General features: G+C 34.8%; 1 protein-coding gene across 17 annotated transcripts in view; it reads right to left on the reverse strand.

Moving 5' to 3' along the window:
- Positions 1 to 15,882, reverse strand: part of PAM (peptidylglycine alpha-amidating monooxygenase) — a 123,590-nt gene that overhangs the window by 26,179 nt on the left and 81,529 nt on the right. For all 17 annotated transcript variants that reach the window (XR_007200716.1, XM_048290505.1, XM_048290513.1 and 14 more), the window contains exons 8-14: positions 15,623 to 15,671; positions 15,079 to 15,146; positions 13,422 to 13,502; positions 13,241 to 13,317; positions 12,852 to 12,955; positions 9,804 to 9,991; positions 9,025 to 9,096 (exon numbers count right to left, since the gene is read on the reverse strand). Coding sequence is in view for 16 of the 17 variants with exons in the window: in XM_048290505.1 (XP_048146462.1) it covers positions 9,025 to 9,096; positions 9,804 to 9,991; positions 12,852 to 12,955; positions 13,241 to 13,317; positions 13,422 to 13,502; positions 15,079 to 15,146; positions 15,623 to 15,671 (639 nt within the window). In the remaining variant the exon portion in view is untranslated. The remainder of the gene's footprint in view (positions 1 to 9,024; positions 9,097 to 9,803; positions 9,992 to 12,851; positions 12,956 to 13,240; positions 13,318 to 13,421; positions 13,503 to 15,078; positions 15,147 to 15,622; positions 15,672 to 15,882) is intronic.

The raw sequence follows: 15,882 nt of genomic DNA on the forward strand, positions 1-15,882 counted from the left end.
GACACAGAAGACATGAAAGTTAGGAATTTAAGTTTCCTGATTACCCAGTGTTTGCAACCCCACCCTAAATTCCACACATTGAATGTGCATCTAACTTTTTTGAGCTTTGTTTGTGATGCCCAGGCAGATTCCAATAATTTGTAAGCAGTGTAATTTTAAGAAATAGTTCAGAATTTTCTAGAGATAACCAGCAAAAAGCAGTCATGTTGGTTCTGAGTAAAAGCTGCTCTGTGCAAAGCAATATCCAGCAAACATCAAAGCATGATCTTGTGTTGCTGCTTTACAGTGGCCTTGTACCAGCTGGAACAGTTGAAGCCTGAACATACTCAGTGGTAAAGGAACATTGCTTGGTCTTGTTTGTGATGAGACAGCCTTTAGAATGCCTGAATATGACTAGACAAAGATATGGGTGAATCAGCAACTTGATCTTACTGAAAAAATTGAAGCCTAGCAGTGCAATCTCTGGGAAGCTGACTGATTAGGTAACTTTCAGAGAACATACTTGTATTTCTTATGTGCAAGTTATCAGCACAGTTCCCTCTATGGAAAAGATAATTGGCTAGAAACACCTGCAGTTTATTCTTTCTGGAAGAAGTGATAGCTGTCAAGACCAACATGTCCAGAATGAAACAATGCACAAGCATACTCCAGTAAGTTTAAACTTCCGATGGTGGTTCTACACTATCAAAACTCTTTTACAGAACAATGTTTTGGAATACAGTCATACAAACAAAATCATAACATAGGCAATTTCATTGCAAAACATGAGTTGAACTTCATCTGATTTAATAAAAGGTCAGATTAAGGTTGATGAAGCAGTTTACATATGTAATGTTTTCAGTCATGTGCTTTAGTTTTAGGTAGTCCTGTGAGGAGCAAGGAGTTGGTCTTAACAATCCTTTATGGGTTTCTTCTAACTCTAGATATTCTCTGATTGTATTTCTAAAACTAGGTACTTTTTTTCCAGCACTAGAGCCCAAGTTCCCCTATTTGCCGTGTGCAGTCGCTGTCCGTGGTCCTTCAGCAGCACACCACAGTGCTGTTGGAAGCACGAATTTCCAGTTTAGATGAAGTATCTAGCCAAGGTACTGCAGGATCAAGCTAGATGGATCTGAAGTTCAGCCATGGTAAGCCTGTCCAGAGAGCCTGAGTGTGTACCTGTTAAGATACATAGGTGAAATCTCATTTTACTACATTTTAGAAAAATAGACAAGGCATCTTGGTGGTGTGAGAATTTTCATGTCCAGAATCTATTATTTTTGTCATAATGTCTGTACAGTGTCACTGTGATGGTTCAGAGAGCCTCCCCAGTCTGAAACTGGCATTTTAGACTTCATGTTCTTCCTTCCAAACTCATGTCTTGGTCCTATCATAACAGGACCAAGAAACACATTTTCACAGTTGACATTGGGCTTCCCAATTATCTCTGAATCAAATGGAGTGTATTCTGAGACTGCATGTTTCTGTCTTAGCAGGATTTGCTTCTGTTTAGTGGGTTAGCTGGCAAAAGTGGTCAGGGGTTCTGCCCCTTCCTACGTACTGAAATCATGCTCAAATGATATGGGTCAAACTATGACTTACTTCAGCAGAACTCCTGTTCCTGATAAAGATATGGAAGCATCTGCAAGTATCACTTGCGAGACTGTGTGATCCTGAGTAAATGCCTCCCAAATATAGTTTTTTAAAATAAAATTCAAAGTTTAATTTTCTTTGCTTTCTTTGGCTTCTGGATGAAGCTACTAAGAGATTCTAAGAGATATATAAGGTAACACTGATGGTATAAAAGAATGGGAGAAAGGCAAGACATGACATTACATAAGTGAACAAAATCTAATGCCCGTTTCAAGTGATATTTAACAGAGTTTGACAAAATAGGCAAAAATCTTTCAAAATGTCTTCTAGTCTGGTATAATTTTTCACGCAAGTCATGACTGAATCTGCTGCTTTGATGAAAGTCTTGGAAAGATTCCTGAGAACCAAAAGGTATTAAGTAAGGCTGTTTTCTTTTTGAAGGGATTTGAGGGGCTGGGAGGCATAGATATGAAGAAATGAAAACAGCTGAGCTGCTCTAGAGCTTCTTACCACCCTCACTGCCCTAAAGTGATGTGCACTTACAGCATAGGCAAACTGACGTCTTTGAAGAACCAAGAATTGCATCTGCTCTCAAGGCATTTCTAAGCAGCTTACAGAGCTAAAAGATGGATGGAAGAAAAGGTTAAAAAAAAAATTTGCTCTTTTTTCTTCTATGTCTGCATGTCCCTAAGATGGGCTTTTACTACCACCACAATGTGAATGCATTTTCTTTGTTTTTCAATCATCCTTTCTCTTTCTGTCAAAATATTTTAATGTAGAAATGTTTTCAGAGCCCAAGCATAGTTTTTAAAATATCATTAGATTATACGAGTTTGTAAATGGAAAGTGTGAAAGTATGAAGGAAGATGAAGAATCTTCACTGAATATTAGATTTTGTTATAAACATGTGTTCCTTGACAACAAATCAAAACCTGATACCCAAAACCAAGGCTGCTTGCAGCTATCCAACTGCCGTGTTCTTTTCTTTCCTTCCTGACCAGTAATAATTTCCTGACAAGAACCAGTCATTTTGTTACAATAAAATATATCTATTAGCTGCTTCTAGATGACTAGCAGTAAACACAATGGTTTTATATTTCACTGTGCTCATTTGGATATACTACAGATACTTGAATTCTGGCATAGGGTGCCACCTCAAATTTCTATTTCATGCAGTATATACTTTGAAATACATTTAGTCTCACAAAATTACATAAATGAGAATATGTTTATTACAGAGGAGTTGCACTGTCTTCAATTTATTTTTTTAAGCATCATCATGCTTTATTTTAAAAAAGACAGCAAAATTATAAAAAAGGAAAATGTTCTGCCAATAATAATAATAATAATAATAATGACAATAACAACAACAATAGTAATAATTTTGGTTTGTTTTAGATCTGTGATAAGACCTTATTTCTCTGAACTCTTCCTGTACTAATACGATGTACTACACTTTCAATTTCTTCAGACACATTAATGATATTATAACAAGTTTTTGTAGTTGTTCATTGACAAGCAGCCTTTAGGAAACACCCGGGAAATGTCCCTCTATAATTTTAAGAGCCAGAGAACATAAATCAAGGGTCAGACAGTAAAGACTGAAACATTCAATTTAAAATGGCTTCTTTCCAAGCTTGTTGTACTCTTTCCCTGCTTAGATATACAATTATACCAATTGCCTCTTTTGTTTTTTGTTTAGATCTGATGCTCCTTTCTTTACTGTGCTGAAGATGCTTTTGTAAAGAATATGAATAACCTTATCCTAACCAAATCGAAGTCTCATCTTTTATTTACAAATTTGAGCAAGATCATTCACTGTTGAGAGAGCAAGCAAATCCTCTGGTATTCTGAATCTCCCTAATTATAATTCCCTAGCAGTATATATCACTCTTAGTATCTTTTAGTAGCATTTTCTTCAAAGGTTTAATTCAGTCACTTATCTTTTGTATTCTATTTAAGGGACCTCATATAATCTCTGAGCCCTAAACATACAGTCAAAGCCTGAAAACATCTAAAGATTTTCTTGTACATCTGGTCTTAATCTAAAAGCGTCTCAAACACTTCATTCTATGCATCCCACATCAATACTGGAACACGAATTTGTCTTTTGTTTCAAACCTCTCCTAAGAATGTTTAACCACCTACCAAACTGAACTCCTCTAACAGCCATATACAAACTAGCAAGGGTAGATTATAACAAATATATTTTAGAAAGACATTTAACCCATGCTGGCATAAAAATACACCGTCTTACTGGTTGATACTGCTTCCATGGCTTTGCTATGTAATATTATCACAAAAACACACTATTGAAAAACTAAAGACCTGCCTGCATGCAGATTCTCCTTTCCTCTGCCTTTCAACATCGGTCCCACAAGATATTGCAGGCCTCCCTTCACATTTCTCCCTCCCTGATTTTTTTTTTCCCTTAAGGAAACAAAAGAGAGATTGGCAGAGAGTGGAGGAGCTGTATCTCCCTTCATTTATATCAATCAAGGGATATCTATTCCAGATGCAGAAAGACCTCATTCAATACATTTTTATTGTAACAAGCCTTTCTTAGAAATGCAGAACTTCACAGAAAATATGCAACTCCACACAGACATTATTTTCCCAACTCACAGACTGAGCTACAACTATGCAAAATATTTCCAGATGTTTAACAAATACCTGGTGCAAAATACTTATCTCTGTGTGCGGGTGGGTGTGTGTGCAGTCATATGCAAATATACTATGCAACTGAAAATAATTAAAAGATGGGGTAGGCATCCAACAGGTAATAAATAGCAGATTTATGTGTAACCTTTATTCAGACCCCATTTTGTACAGATTATTATATTAAATTTTCTTACAAAAAAACTTCCTCCTACAATCAATGGGCCATCAAAATATATGCATATTTAACCTTACTCAAAGATTCCCTCTCCAAGAACTCCTGAACAAGTATTTTAACCGAACAGAAAGACTTCTAAAATTTTTATTCCATCATCTCTGTTTATGAAACACATGCTTGCATTAAAGTACTTCAGCCTGTACTGTGAAATTAAGGTCCGTAATTACTGACAGAATCATCATTTAGCATCCATTCATTTTGGATGTCCACCTAGAAACATCTCAGAGTGTGAATTTACAGGGTACATTGTACCATATTCCACACCTTCCATTCAAGCCACATTTCCAGTCAGTTTCAGCAGGAGCTGTGTATATGCAGACTTAGCTTCAGTTCTTTGCTTTGTATATCCTCAAAGATTGGGAAAACAGATCACGACATTAGACTACCCAGCTACCTAGAATCACTCTGCAACTCTCGTAAGAGTCCAGGGAAAAACACACTGTAATCAGAGAGCATCAAATTGCCTTAGACTATGGACTTATATTATTTTCTTTGTGTTGTTTACTAGTTCACTATACCTATTCTAATCTCTAAAACAAGAAGGTAGAAGTGCAATGAAGTGTTTTCTGCGCAACCTATCTCACCACTAGGACAGCAATTCTAATGACTGCAAAAGTAAAGTTCAGCTTTATAGAAGCTAACACCTGAATGCTTGACTAAAACTGCAGTATTATTTTAAATGTAGGAGGTTTAATGGGATTTCACTTAACACATTCAGCTGTGAAAAAGGGACCTCACATGAATCTGTCTGGGGCATTGCAAAAGAAAGATCTTAAGTTCATTGATATTGAACTTTCCCATTTGAACTCCTTGAATAAATTAGTCTCATGGCAACAATGAAATAATGAGGGATACAGGAAAAAATCCCATGGTATTGGCAGTACCAACACCAGTGCTGAGAGCAACTGCAACTTTGACTCACTTCACATTCCATCATCAGAAGCAAAATGTATGTTACTTTTTTGGTACTAACTCCTAAATTCCCTAAGCCAGACAGAAGAAAACTGTACTTTTGTAAGTGTCATGGAAAACGTAATACCAGAAGTACAATGACAATCTCAACTCTTTTCTCTCCCATATGCGTGTAAGTGACGTACACATGTGTACACATATGCCCTTCTAAAACAAAACCCAAAATCTGATTTTTGGTTTATATGCTGCTAGTGAATTTTCAGCTCAAGCCAACCTTGAATTTTGCTTTAAACCATTTAAACATAATTATGTTTAATATATGAAATACATATTGTAGTAATATAAATATAATCAAATAATTGTATTAATTTTAGTAGTAGACATTTTGCCCCTTCTGCTTCAGTTTATGATTATTCCTAATATACACAAAATGAGATTTCAAATCAAATAAGCCAGTCAAAACATTAAATACATCTGATTAACCATCACCTCTCTTTCCTTATTTTTAGGAAACTACTCCTGCTATTGCTTATATGCATGAGTTTCTAAAGATTTCAGGTACACCATCAGCAAACTTTCTCAATAGTAAAGGCTGCTTTACTGTTTGCATACCAAAACAAACCTGAACTACATTACACTGTACTATGCCACAGGAAAGTGATGAACAAGCAGAATGAAACACATTTAGGTGTTTTTTCAACAGGTAAAGACATATGGCAGAGATAATGAATGCTAACAAATGTTTTTTGCTCTACTGTATCTATTGAGTACAATTTAATCAAACTTCTATGATGAACAAAAAATAAACATACATAATATTTGTTATACTAGGGACGTGATGCTTCAGCAGCAACAGGAAACTTTCCTATACACCAAATCTCTAAATCAATTTCATTTCCTACAATAATTCACTTCTTATGAACAGTTTATCTTCACCAAATAGTGACACTGCTGTTTCAGAAACAATATAATGAGGTCAGTTTCATCAAGATAAGTTCAGTTAAATTTTAACACAGCAGTGATTTGGCTTTGTCTTCATGCAGAGTGCTGGTTCACTTTGTGATGGTTACAGCTTATTTCAATATATCTGCATTGTTTATTAATGTGCCTCTGATGAGTGAAGATGATGAAATTGAAAATTTAGTGTAAAAGCAATAGTAACACCTGGATGTACCAATATAAGAAACGTCCTGTGTGTGACAGGAGGTACCTCTATGCTCAGGCAAACATGATATACACATTATTTGTAAGCAGATACTTTCACATGGCAGACTTTTTTGTTTTCCCCTTTTGAGGCAAATCCTTAGATTTAGGAGTATTGACATAAAAATTGTGTCTTTGACCATGTCTCTAACCTCCAGGTTAGTAAGTACCTCCATGGCAGCACAACAACTTAACAACTATTTCAGTTTTAGTGAAGTAACAGTGTTTATTTCAGTTGCCTGAAACTAAGGAGGGGAAAATAAGCTGCTAAAACATAATAAATCACAGAGAAAGAAACCCGTGCAAGATAAAACACAGAGTTATTGGAAAATTGTTGATGTGCTTTCTTCAGAGAAAATGAAAGGCTGAATTTACTGAGCAACAGCTCAGGTGCAACAGAACTAATCGAAGACTCAGTTTTGGTGTCTCTGTGTTTTGTAGGTAAGGTTATCATACAGAATATGTCATACCAGACCATAAATGGAAAGACTTATCTCTTTTACCTCTGTGAAAGAATGTATTTGTATGAAGACCTCAGCCTCTGTGAAGGTATGCATGTGCTTCTGTGTAGGGTCCACTGCTCCCTCCCTCCAAACTGTAGAATTTTCCTGACACGAAGGTCTTGTTCAAATTTTGTTGATATTGGCAAACTCACTTAAGTTACTTGAGGAAATGGACAAATTGGCAAAATGTGCTTAAAACTGATTTGCCCCACAAAACTGGACTCCAGTTTCTATGTTAATTTTTACAGGCACATTTTAGCAGACCATTTCAGCTCCAGATTTCCCCAGTATATCTGGGGAGCACTTGCAGAACCAAAACCCACTTTCTAAGCCAGCCACTCAACTTTCCCTCTTCGGAAAAAAAAATAAAACCAAACCTGATCTAGTTTTTCCTGCTGCTTTTTTTGCTTACTCAGACATAATTCAACTAAAGTTAGAGCTGTATCAATATAAAATTGAAGACAGGTTCCTGTAAATGATGGGAGAATTTATCTTAAGCTAACAATTAAGAACACAAAATGAAATTCACAGCAACTGCCAAGTTGTAGTATTTCACATCATGAACCCAAGTAATTTCAAATGAACAAAACAATTCTGTGTGTTTCCATAGAAACAGGTTAGATGAGGATGTACACTAAATAGCAGTCTCAGCAAACCAGACTGCATTGCAGAAATATCTTCAAAATACATTTCAAAGACAAATGAAAAGGATTTTAACAGCAGGACCTTTTTCAACACTTCTTTTCAAACACTATTGAATTCAATAAAACATACACATAACAAGAACCTTGACCAAATGCTAATGCACCAATGTTACCAATAAGGTAACATAAGGGTAAAGCAGATTGTCAGCATGAATTTTGATGTAAATTTGTAAGCAGATAGCTTGTTCTGCTCTGAAACAGGATTAAAAAATTTGAATTGCTTTTCTGTCTTAAAAAATACACCCTGAATGGACTAAAATAAATATCAGATATGCCATTGTAAATATTATTTGTAATAGTTCAAAGTTCTTTCATTCAAGATAGTTTCACACTCTAGAAACTAGTTTTATGTAACTAAAACTTAATTATTTGAGTTAACTCTAAAAAATGGCAGAGTACATATAAAATCTATCCTCTTTGTGAGATGTTATCAAAAATTCTAAACACTGGCCAACATACGCTCTTCTTAAAGTCAAAAGGAGATTTGCTTTAATTTAGTCTCTGAACCTCAACATTCTTCAATGAAAAATGTATGAAACTGTAGCTGATGAGGTCTTCCCCTTAGTCTCTAGAAAAATCCTGATACTGAGGCAATATTTATCAAACAGTATATGACTCACACAAACTTTAAAGTAGAGTCTAAGATATTTCTGAAATGTAAGTAATATTCTGAGTATTTCTAAAATCTTTATAGCAGTCATAGATTTTTCTTCTCCAGCGAAGTACTACACACATTCCTGTCTGAGTTCTAATGCATATGTGCACATATACACAAATACAGTGAAAAAAAATACAAGATTAAACAGCTGCACTCAACTTGCTGCATGCACAGCAAATATTGAGGCATAAGAACATTATTCCGTAATATACACATAGTAATACAAACTGAGAAATCAATGAAGAGTTAATACCAAATAGTTAGATAGAGAATACATGCACATACAAATAAATCAAAACCTTTGTTAGCTAATTAAACAAAGAACAGGAAAACCTTATAAGATTAAAATGCACTAATAAATTTTACCCAAAAGGCTAGAGATCAGTGGTAAACTAATTCTTTTTATTATTTGTTATATAGCATGCAACCCTAATAGCTTTAGAGAACATTGCAAATTGCATCAATTAAAGATAAACAGATTAAAAACTTCATAACTCATTAAAAACCAGGATATAATTTATCAGTATTTTACATTAGTGAGTCCTTTACTTGACATAGAAATAAACAAGTACATACCCTGATCCAAAATCTCCGCCTCTTCTTTTTTGGCCTGCTGCAGCAAATAACTTGTATCACTATCCTTGGTTTCTGAAAAATGGATTTAGGATATGATGTTAGCCTTTGCATGTGAATGGAATTGAGTATCTCCCTACTGTGGAAAAACGCCCTTCGGAAAGGAACATTTAGTATTTTTATACACAAATAGTAGTTGTACCAAACAATGCAGCACTAAACAACTGGAATAAAAAAATTAAGATTTGTATTAGAAGATAGAAGTAAAAATAAACATAGAAATAAAAAATGTACATAGAAATAATACACAGACATACAGTAAGATTACTTCTGGATAATACTGCGGCTGCAACTTATATGCCTACTACTGTTCAATGTAAACATTTGATACCTTCCATAACAAGGCAGTGGGATCTAGAAAACTAGGGAAATGTTACGATACAATTTTGTAGGAAATAGACAGAAGATAAGGTAAACATTAAGAAACTGCTAATATCAAGTTTGGCATAGAAAAAGACACCAATCCTTAGGCCACATAGGTCACATAGCTGTAAAAATATGTTAGAAATTGGAAGACAACATGAGAAAGAAACAGACAAAATACTATGGCAGACACTTCCACCAAAACCAACAGTGGAATCCCATGATGGTTCATTAATTAGCAATTTGAATTTTATGCAGAACTGTATTACCTCTTCAGGAAAATTTTGTATATCAAAACAACACAGAGAAATACATCAGTGAGCATAACATGAATAAAATGGATTACAAGTATATTTCACCTTCATGATGTCCGTGCATCATCTTCAGCACATCAGACTTGACTGGAATAGGAATATTTGCCTCGTTTGGAATATTTCTGAACATTTCAGGGTTTGCGTTCTGTGTGCAGGTCATATATGAGACAGCATGCTTGGCTTCCATATAGTACATAATGTAAAAGTTGCACATTTCATCATTGGCAGTACCCCTACACAATACAGAAAAGATGTGGCACTTAGAAAATAATGAGCTGGGTAGCTCATTTAATTCATCCAACTTGTTTAACAGGATACTAGAACACTGCAATCAAATATTTACATGTCCCAAACTAAAACAAGCAATACCTGCGTTGCAGTGAGTATCAGAAATTTCTTTTGGTTTATACTGGAGAAAATGAGTGTGCACAAAATCCCCACATACCTCAGAAATTCCTAGCAATTTGGTTTTGTTTTTATAGAAAACTGCATCACCTATTTAAACTGCTCTGCCTTCTCTTTTCTCCAGCATACTCCACACAGTTCTCATTGTGTTATCAACTGTGCACATGTTCTGATGAAATATGACAGAGCTATATCATTCATTACATTACTATTCACTTACTTCTCTGCAAATCTTGGACAAGTGTAATTTGAAATTGTTGCAAATAACATACATGTTTCATTCAGCGGCTATTTTTTATGACAAATCTTCCCCCTTTCCCCATCAAGTACATTCATTTATTGCCCAATCACATGGGTTCTAATACTGCAAAACTATTTTCATTACATATCTAGATACCATAAGTATGTCTTAAAGAGAACATAGCACTGTTATCTTGAGAATAACTTGTTTGTAAGCTTCTGTAACAAAAACATGAGTGCAAGGGGAATGATAAAACACCAGCAAAATTCAGCTCTTTGATAAATGTTGTGCATGTACTTGAAACAGAAGTGGCTCTTCTGTACTGCTACATAATCTTGTCTTCAACAGAAAAAACAGCTGGCACAAGAAAGTTTTTCTTCTGAAAAATATTACTTTGTAAAGCAGAGTATATATGGCCTCTTTACAACTGTGGTCTGTTTCTTCCTCTAGAAGAGGAACCTTCCTCTAGGTTACTATCTTCTGTTTAGAGCTACAATCCTGACAATGAATAAGCTAGGACTTTAAAAGAAATGTTCATAAAATACAGGGGTTTACACCAAGATTTTTTAATTAGCTTTCACAATTAAACAGTGAGCCTACACTCATTAAAAAAATACAGAGGTGGTCTATTAGCTGTTTGCAAAAGACATCAGTGCTGACTTTTCCAGCAGCATCCTGCAGCATTCATTTATTCACCATAGAAACAACAATGACACAAGCCAGAGGGGAGAGAGGGAAACATGGGAGAAGAGACTGTTTCAAAAGGGGAACTGGTTATTTTTCCATGAGCTGGAAGTTTTAGCATCCTTTGGAGACCACAAAAATGAGACTCTGACTGGGCAAGTTCTGCTTAAGCTTTTAGAAAGCATTAACTTCACTGTTGGACCTCCAATATCCATCACTGAAATTGCTTCCTCTTTAAGACTCCAGTAGAAAACGGGATGTGGAAACTATACAAGCTGTGGTTCACCTGACACACTACTGAGTTTAAGTATTTGTGGTGATTTAATTTCAGGTGGCAGTTAAGTACTGTTGCTCACTGCCCCCACTCCTGCCTTCCCCAAAAGCAAAGCAAAACTTGTGATAAAATATAATAATACTATATAGTAATAAATAAATAATAGTAATACTAAAAATAATAATGACAATACTAATAAACAATATGGCAAGATTAATACAATGCACATTCATATATTATAGTGCAAATAAATAATAATAACTGAATAAAAAGAGTAAAATAATTATCATAATTATAACACCGTATTATCATAATAATAATACTGTAATGAAAAGGACTGAGAGTTTCCCCACTGAAAGCACACTTGTACATTGAAAGAAAATACCATAATTGTCCTAAGACTGTTTCTTAAACCGTAAGGATTATTCAACAAATAGAAACTACTTTGGGGAAAGTTAAAGAAACATGACAAACTTTTTGAACTTCTGAATAAAGGTCAGCAGTTGAATTAAAGTTTTATGTTTTTAATGTCATTATATTTGTAAAAACTTCTTCTCAACTCAAAATTCAATTTGAATTGAAACGAAAAATATTTTCCAGCTGTTACTCATCACTATTTTAACTGTCCAGTGGAAGGTGATAAATCCATGTTGAATCCTTACCCCTCTACTGAGATGCAATCTTAGGGTACTCAGTGCATAAAAATCTCTTTCCTTGGAATGCTGCAGCACACACTCCCAGAACGATGAGATTTCCACAGGTCATCTTTGTATCTCCACATATGCATTAAATTACAGTTCAGAGAACCAGAGCCAGCTAAAAGAGTATGAATATTATATCTATTTTTATAGCTATATTTGTCCTCTTGATCTTACAGGGCTGTGTCTGTCACCTGCAGCTGAATAGCATCAGTGATTAACACAGTTCAGATTTTCCTATTTATTATTATAGTCATTTCTGGTTTGATTGTTTTTTTATAAAAGCCTGTATATTTTTACACTGAAAAAAGGTAATTGCAGTATTAGTCCAGATTTTTTAAGGCTAGATTTTGCCACAGGTCAAAATATCAGAATTTTATAAGCTTCTATAAATTTTCTTTCTGAAATAACAGAGACAATTGTGAAGCCTTATTATTTCACTTTAAACAGTTAATAATGTCAATATACTAAAAAATATATTTTCTAGAATTGATATTCTGAATCCTTCTGTAGGAACAGATCAGCCCAACATCTGAGTAAGTTGTTTGGCAGCCTAGCTTCACTTCAGAAGTGTTCTGAACACTTCAGCAAAGTGAATATTCATGTAAGTAACATCAATGAACATTGTGTAGAGTTAAATCTTAAGGAGACCAGACAGCGTAACAAAACATTCTGATAGAAATTGTTTCTTAGAATTACCTTGGAAGAAGACATGAAACAAAAACATTTCTACATATAACAAATACCCCAGAAAAAACAGTTAGGAAATGGAGCAAATAAATAAAATTTACCCTATATGTGTCTCTGTAGTTCTGCCTTCCCCAGTGAACACACATCTGGCTGCTAGGATATCATTATAGCTAACATCTACTGGATATTCCACGGGATAGAATGCCTGAAAGAAAGGATGATTCACTACAATCAGTGAAAGTGCTTCATGTTCTCTGTGTCAATAGACACTGATGAGAAAGACAGTGCTATATCTCTGAAATGACTTTTGCATCATAATGTAACTGTGGTAATACTTAGCAATATTCATTTCCAGGAGCACAACAGCACATAACCAGTGGAAATACCATGATGTAAATCTGTGGACATGTGATTTCCAATTCAGCTTCTCAGTTTGAAACAAAGATAATTAAAATTTACATTCTGAACTAAAAGAAAGAATCCAACCAACCTGTGGTAGTTGCGGGCTCTGTCTACCAATCAATGTCCATTGACCGTTTCTCACTCTGTATCCACTCACTACTTTACCTATAAGATATCAATATGCATGAGAAGTGAGATGTACTTAAAAAAATACATTGCAGTGCCAACATTTTTCTGTTAAGTATTTGATATTCCTATATTACTCTTACCTAGTCTGTGTGTATGAACTCTGTAGGCAAAAAGGTGCATTGGAGACCTTTTGTAATGGCAGGCAATGTCTGCATCAACCACTGTGAAAATAAACAATGACAAACAGATCATTTATCAAACAGAGAAAAGCTGAATTACTGTACTTCATTCAGCATGGTTTACAAAAAGTATACCTATACTGGACAACAGATGATTTCAAAAGATAATAGATAATATCTTATACTTCTGCAGTGTCCATCTCAAGACATCTGCAAAGAAAAACTAATAAAATATAGTGCAGGTTACTTGAAAATTACTTACTCAGCTGCCATACATATAAAATCTTTCTGGCTGAAAGCCAGAAGAACTTCTTCTGATAAACAATACTGCTATTTAACAAAATACAGTAATACATTTACTTACAGACTATGTTGAGGGATGCTTAACATAAACACAACTATGGTAAATGGTCTACTCAGGGGAAAATTAAAATAAACTGGTATAATTTTAAACTGATACAATTTACAATGAAGTCTTGATTATAAAGGCCCAGACCTAATTTAGGGTTAGACGAGAGACTTTGTCAGAGAAGTGCTGAACAAAGTTTACAGGGTAGTACTTGTGTTAGCACCTAAGGAAGAGCCTACAGAAAAATCCCAATGCCTTTCTGAGAGATATCTCCACATTTCCTGTTTTAACAAATTTCACGCTCCACTTAAGGGCTGTAAATTTGACTGAACATAAGAACGCAGTTATCAGCAACCACAGAACTGTTTGCCCTTTTCCCTCACCCTCCCAGTTGTAAAATTAAATTCCTACACTGATCTAATATGCTTGGAGGCAGTGGGGGATTAATTTGGTATGTTTTCATGTTGGAGAGCAAAATACTTTTCATTTCAATTCAAATTTAAGAATGTTTCAAGTTGCTGAATTCACTAAACAATTGGAGTGAGCTGAGCAGTCAACCACCTCATCCTATTTAGGCAGCTAGCTGTGAATGGGACAAATGGTGTTCTTGGTTATCTACTTTAAAATTTTGGTATAGCAGAGTAAAGTCAGTGTTCAACTTCCTTAAACAGAACAGTCTATGCTAACTGGAATAAAGGATATTGGGAGTTCCAAGCTGAGTTTCACATAGAATTCAGGATTCTGAAAAAAAACTGTTCAGAAACTTCCTATTACCATTTTTTTCCAGCATTTTGACCTTTTAACCTACTAGGAACACAGGAATAAAATTCTTAAATAGCAGCTCCTTACTGGTAGAAATTAATTTTGTAAAACTGAAGTCTTAGTAGATCACAAATATCATGAATGACAAATACAGATGAAGCAGAGTGCAAAACAGTTTATGGCTTTTTAGAGGGGAGAGGAGGAATTAGAAAATAGGTAGGGCATTTTTTGTAAAATATTAAGATGAAAATAAATTAAAGAAATAGTCATTATTAGTTGTACAATATTGTGTTTATACAGCATTGATTGCCTTTACTGATGTAGTCATAGGGAAATAGGATACAATCTTAAACATAACTATTTTTTCCATCATTTGTTCAATCACTCAAATAATTAGTTTGTCCATCTACATATCATCAAGCCTCTGCCAAATTTTCTTACACAATAAGCAATAAATATAGATCAGATGCTGAAATTATACAATCACTTCGTAAAATGATGACTCACCTTTCTCGCCTGGTGGTATGACCGTGTTCACAGACATCATAAGATACATTCCAGCAATCAAAGGCTGCCTGCAATGCAAAACCCAAGCTCTGGTAAACAAGTCTGTAAAACACAACTGCAAGTGACTCAATATGCAATACCATTTGACACCACTAATTTCTAAACATGGGATTACATCTGAAACAGATGTACTGAAAAAGAAGCTGTTTCACAGCAGTTCCCCTCTCCCTCCCTTTTTTGCTACCTTTTCTAAAGCATTCTCTGCAAAGTATGGGAAATAGGACAAAGCTATCATCTGTGTAATTGCTGTTCTCATCCCAGACTTCTAAATATGAAGCTCTTAAACTGGATTAACTCGGTACTCATAGCACAGTTATGTCCAGTTTCTTAGCAGAAATGAAAATTTTTGCCAACAGATGACACGACTTCGAAATTCTTAATATTGTGAAGTATGTATTATTTTTATTTCATATGGTTTCAAAGGAATCCACACTTTATGTTCCAATGAAAAAAAATATAGGTAAGCAATTCTAAAAATACTCACTTTTGGTGTGTCAGATGTAAAGTTACACCAGAGCAGTCCTTGTGTTTATCTGTACAAATTGTGAAACAGTTTAATCGTTAGCAACTGAAACCCTGCAAATTACTACATATAAATAAGATTTTTCTGGTGTGTAAAAAATACCAGAAGACAGAACATGTTTTAATCTTAATGTGTGCAGTAAAACTGCTATACTGTGAAAATACTACTCAAATTTGCTCAAACTTGAACACCTCAGTACTGCATATGTAGCAATCCTAATA

The sequence above is a fragment of the Corvus hawaiiensis genome, chromosome Z (genome assembly GCF_020740725.1).
Source record: "Corvus hawaiiensis isolate bCorHaw1 chromosome Z, bCorHaw1.pri.cur, whole genome shotgun sequence".
In the NCBI taxonomy this organism is placed as follows: Eukaryota; Metazoa; Chordata; class Aves; order Passeriformes; family Corvidae; genus Corvus; species Corvus hawaiiensis.